This window comes from Schistosoma haematobium, chromosome ZW, assembly GCF_000699445.3.
Source record: "Schistosoma haematobium chromosome ZW, whole genome shotgun sequence".
Classification (NCBI taxonomy): domain Eukaryota; kingdom Metazoa; phylum Platyhelminthes; class Trematoda; order Strigeidida; family Schistosomatidae; genus Schistosoma; species Schistosoma haematobium.
The window spans coordinates 49964339-49969561 of NC_067195.1; the positions used below are offsets into that span (position 1 = coordinate 49964339).

General features: G+C 35.5%; 1 protein-coding gene across 1 annotated transcript; it reads left to right on the plus strand.

Moving 5' to 3' along the window:
- Positions 1 to 1029: 1029 nt before the first annotated feature.
- Positions 1030 to 5223, plus strand: MS3_00003788 (uncharacterized protein). The gene has a single exon (XM_051211649.1). It carries the CDS (start codon positions 3078 to 3080, stop codon positions 5151 to 5153), a length of 2076 nt encoding a protein of 691 aa, XP_051071734.1. The 5' UTR covers positions 1030 to 3077; the 3' UTR covers positions 5154 to 5223.

The window sequence follows — 5223 nt, forward strand, 5'->3', positions numbered from 1 at the left end:
ACTCAAAGATCAAAATTCACTTAAAATATCTAAGCAACTTGTTTCGTTGTTATAAGAAAACTGATTTTTGAATATAACTAACAATTATTCGTTATTTTGACTTTCATTATTTCTCCGACTATGTTTCAATGGCTTTGGATCTGCCTCCAGTTTAAGTCGTTTCGGATCGTTATTGAAATGATTACTGTAGCTAATGCTTAAATCGTGTTAGTGAATAATGGAATTAAATACGAGAATAGATTTTTGAAGACGTATATTTTGCACTCACATCGATCTGGATAGACAATCAGAGAAATGAAGTAAATGAAGCAAATAGAAGATAGCGAAGCAAAATGACACGCGGTGGAGAAATCACGTATGCCAACTAAAATTAATCGATAATTGTAGTCACACAAAAATAAGTTACAGGCATGTGATGAGTAAGATAAGAAATGCACATATATACGCTTACATAAAAACAGTCAAGGTTGATAAGAGAATAATTAACAAGGTTAAAATGTAGCTCATGGAGAATGGATCGAGTGGTTTGCCTTAGAGGTAGAATAAACTATATGAGATTCCTTAGCACTACAATGTATAATTTTGATCCCAATAAAAATGCTTTTTTTTAGAATTTTTATACTAAGGTACGTTATCACAATAAAATACATTTCTAGCATCTAATGTGATTGCATCATCAACTCAGTTAGTTATACAGTAAATTGATCATACATAAAATGATAGATTATATAGTAAATATCGATATATTTTATTGATTTTTCATTAATATTATTATTATATTGATTACTTTATTTTTGAATCTAACGATTAGTTTTTAAAAGGAAGTTCAATAAAATAATATAAACTTATTAATCGATCCTCATTTTAATCGAACTAATTAAAGGACTTTTATGACTTGAAATATAAATAAAGTTTATATACAATATGACTTGTTTTATGTGTCAAACAATCAAATATATTTAATTGATAGATTCAATTATACACATTTGACTTGTTAACATATATTTCATTTATGAATAAAGTTAAATAACAATTTATCACTTGATGATTATGTTATATTAAAAGAAAGGGATTTTGTGAAGATTGTAATAATTAAATGGTTGAGTTCATAAGTTAATCAATGGTAGATCACTATGGAAAACATGGAAGCATTGGATGACCGTTTTGTCTTAGTGTGGGACTTCTCACCAATATATATCCATCTTGTGGTGTTTGAATGAACCAATGATACCTTGGTACTGGTTGAATGTTTGATTTCGAATTCTAAATACAGTACATTCGTTGTGCCTGTGTCTTCTTAATTCAATTGCGTTAATCCTGGAATTCCTAATTCATACGACAATTAGAATACTATATTGGCGTCGTGATGGAACCTGCAATGGAAAAGTTGGATATTCATTCAACTCCTGAAGCTATTGAGGATTATTTGGAAAGGTTCGAAATTTGGAGCATGACCAAGAAAGATGTTAAAGGTGAGAAAATTGTGGCACATTTTCTGACATTCATTGGGAGAGAAGCGTACAGCTTATTAAAAACTTTGGCATATCCAGAAAAACCTATCTCACTCCCTTATACAACTCTTAAAGAGCTATTGTTAAGTCATGTAAAATGCACCAGTTTTGAATGCCGTGAAAGGGCGAAGTTTCATAAGACGGTTCGTCAAAATGACCAAAAGGTTCGGGAATTCATCCTTGAATTACAGAAACAAGCTGCCAAGTGTAATTTCGGTGATCAACTTCATGTGCAACTGAGAGATCGATTAATTGCAGGAATTAACATACCGAGTTTGGAAAGAGAGCTGTTAAGAATGCCAAACTGTTCCTTTCAAGATGCTAGAACTGCATGTATTAACTACGAAGCAGTCAATGAACTTGATATCCAGTCGATGAAGATTTCCAATACTTTGCTTGGTCGTCGTGATGAACTACAATCTCAGGGTCAATCAAACTTGCGTTCATTTAACAGTGATTCCTATTCTCGTGTAAATATGAAAGGTGTTTCAACGAGGAATTACAAAGCAAATCACAAAGGTGAGATGAAGTTTGGTAAATGTTTATCATGTGGAAAGTTTCACGCTCGCAATTCATGTGTATTTCGTAATGCTAAATGTTTTAAATGTGGTAAGGTAGGACACATTCAGTCAGTATGCAAAGCTACTGTTCATTTTGCTTCGAGCTGTACTAAATCTTGTAATTTAAATTTCAATAATTCGGATGTTTCTAGTGATCATTTGTCTTTGTCCACTATTTCGAAAGGTAATGCTCATATTCAGAAGCGATTATATACATCGCTTGGTTCATTTCATGACTTTATTCTGGACACAGGTAGTATAGAGTCCATTATTTCATTCAAGAACTTGAAAGCTTTAGATCCTAACGTTGTTGTACGACCCACTGAAGTATCAATACTGGGGATTACTGGACACAGACTGCCCATACGAGGATGTTGTGAATTGCTAATCAGAGATGATAATTCTTCATACATACCTTGTGAATTTTTAGTTAGCGAAACAGGACTGTCAATATTGGGTTTAAAGAATTTGAAAAGGCTTAAGGTGGAGTTGTCCTTCTTAGTTTCTAAAGAAAATTCTGATACTTTACTTAAAGATTTGATAGCTATGTGTGCTAAGTGCAGTGGAGGTATGAAAATTAAGCCTATAAAACTTTCTTAAAAGACGAATAATTCCTTATGGTCTTCGAGAAGCAGTACATAAGACATTAAACGATTTGTGTGTGAAAGGCATAATTGAACCAATTCAGTCTTCAGCATGGGGTACTCCTATCGTTACGCCACTGAAGTCGGACGGCAAGACCCCTAGAATTTGCGGTGACTATAGATTAACTCCGAACTCCCGTTTGTTGAAGCAAACGTGCACGACGGTAGAAGCTGAAGATATTCTAAATCGACTTCATGGTTCTAAAGTGTTCTCGAAAGTTGACCTAAACGATGCTTATCTTCAAATTCCTTTAGATGAATCTTCATCTATTTTGACGACAATTAACACTCCTTTTGGTCTGTTCAAATACAATTTCCTTCCATTTGGTCTAAGTTGTTCTCCAGCCATATTTCAGGAAGTTATGAATAAAGTAGTTAGTGATCTTGAAGGTGTTGAAGTTTATCAAGATGATCTCATTGTTCATGGCTCTAATAAGGTAGTTCATGACCAGAGACTTATTGCTTTATTGCGTCGTTTAATTGAGAAGAATATAACAGTGAATCCAAATAAGTGTTCATTTTGTGTATCTAGTTTTGAATGCCTTGGATACCTAGTTGATGGTAATGGTTTTAGACCAGATATGAAACGACTAGCTCCACTGACTAATGCACCGTCTCCGAAAAATCTTACAGAATTACGTTCACTAGTGGGTGCTCTTCAATACTATTCCCGTTTTATTCCTAATTTTTCTTGTCGTGCAAATTGTTTGTTTAATATTTTAACATCCAGTTCATTCAAATGGAGTGAGGAACAAGAGTCATGCTTACGAAGTCTGCTGAAGTTTCTTCAAAGTGATGCTGTTCTTCGAACGTACTCCCCTAATGTACATTCTGTGCTTATTACTGATGCATCACCTGTGGGAATTGGTGCAGTTTTGGAACAGGAAGGTAGACCAGTTATTTGTGTTTCACGCAAACTTACTGTTACTGAACAAGGTTATTCACAGACTCAGCGAGAAGCATTAGCTGTGTTTTGGGCTGTTAAAAGACTTCATAAATATTTATTCGGAAAGAAATTCACTATTGTTACTGATCATGAAGCTTTAAAGTTTATTTATCATCCTGAAAAATCCTTAGCACGTTCCTCAGCAGCTATGGTTCAGCGATGGAGTATTGCTTTGAGTGCATATGACTATACGGTTCAGCACAGAAGTGCCAAACAGATTCAACATGTTGATTACATTTCTCGACAGTCATTACAAGATAAACCTATTAATACTTCGGATTGTTTGTTAGTGCAACCTTTACCAGTGAGACGTTCAGATCTCATTAGAGAAACGCGTAGATATTTTGGATGTATACTCAGTGCTATAAGGAAAGGTTGGAATGCTAATTTGAAACGGAGATTTCCTATCTATTTTTCAAAGCGGGATGAGTTATCTACTACTCCTGATGGTATTCTGTGTTTAAATGATCGTGTTGTCATTCCTCCTTCATTGCGTAAATCTGTTCTTGAAGATCTTCATAGTGGTCATTTAGGTGTTGAGAAAATGAAGTCCTTGGCAAGGCTCACATGCTGGTGGCCAGAGATAAATGCAGATATATGTCGTACGGCAAACAATTGTGAGAAATGTCATCAGTTGAAAAATCATCCTTCGAAGTGGGTGCCATGGCCAGTATCGTCTGAGGCCTGGCAGAGGATTCATGCTGACTATTGTGGACCATTTCTTGGTAAATACTACGCACTAGTAGTCATTGATTCTTTTTCAAAGTGGCCTGAAGTTTTTTTCACAACTTCACCAAATTCTGATTTCACAATACAAGCATTAAGAAAGGTGTTTAGTCGAGAAGGGGTTCCCTTGGTGTTGGTGACTGATAATGGCTCACATTTTGCTGCAGATGCAGTCACTACCTGGTTGAACGGTATAGGGTGCAAACATCTATTTATTGCTCCCAGACATCCGCGTTCTAATGGTCAGGCAGAGAATTTTGTTAGGACATTAAAGACTGCTATTGATTCTATAGCCCCCTCAACATTTAATGAGCTGGACAGGGGGGTAGATACCTTTCTATTGCAATATAGAAATGCCAAACATTCGGTGACGAAGGAGACTCCAGCGAAGCTATTGAAAGGAAGAATTCTTCGGTCGAATATGAGATGTTTGGAGTCTGCAGAAGTTACGTACTATCGAGGAAATGATCTTCGACCATCTACGGGTATTGTTCTGAAGAATGTCGGAAAATCGATGGTGAGAATTCTAGACATTGATGACTTAAGTACACACAGTCGACATGTAGATCAAATACAATTTCAGGTACCAGGTGAGTCAGTTCCAATTTCGATTGTTAATTCTAGTGCTAATGAGCATATTCTAGATAATACAGAATCCTTATCCAATACAATGTCAGACAGACTCAGGATGAATTTGAGAAGAAGACGTACGATTGATTACAAACACCTAGACTCCAATTTAAGCTGTGGCGGATGTGGTGTTTGAATGAACCAATGATACCTTGGTACTGGTTGAATGTTTGATTTCGAATTCTAAATACAGTACATTCGTTGTG

What these genes read in the sequence shown, in the direction of transcription:
- MS3_00003788 (XM_051211649.1), top strand. Translation starts at nt 3,078, where the DNA reads ATGAATAAAGTAGTTAGTGATCTTGAAGGTGTTGAAGTTTATCAAGAT.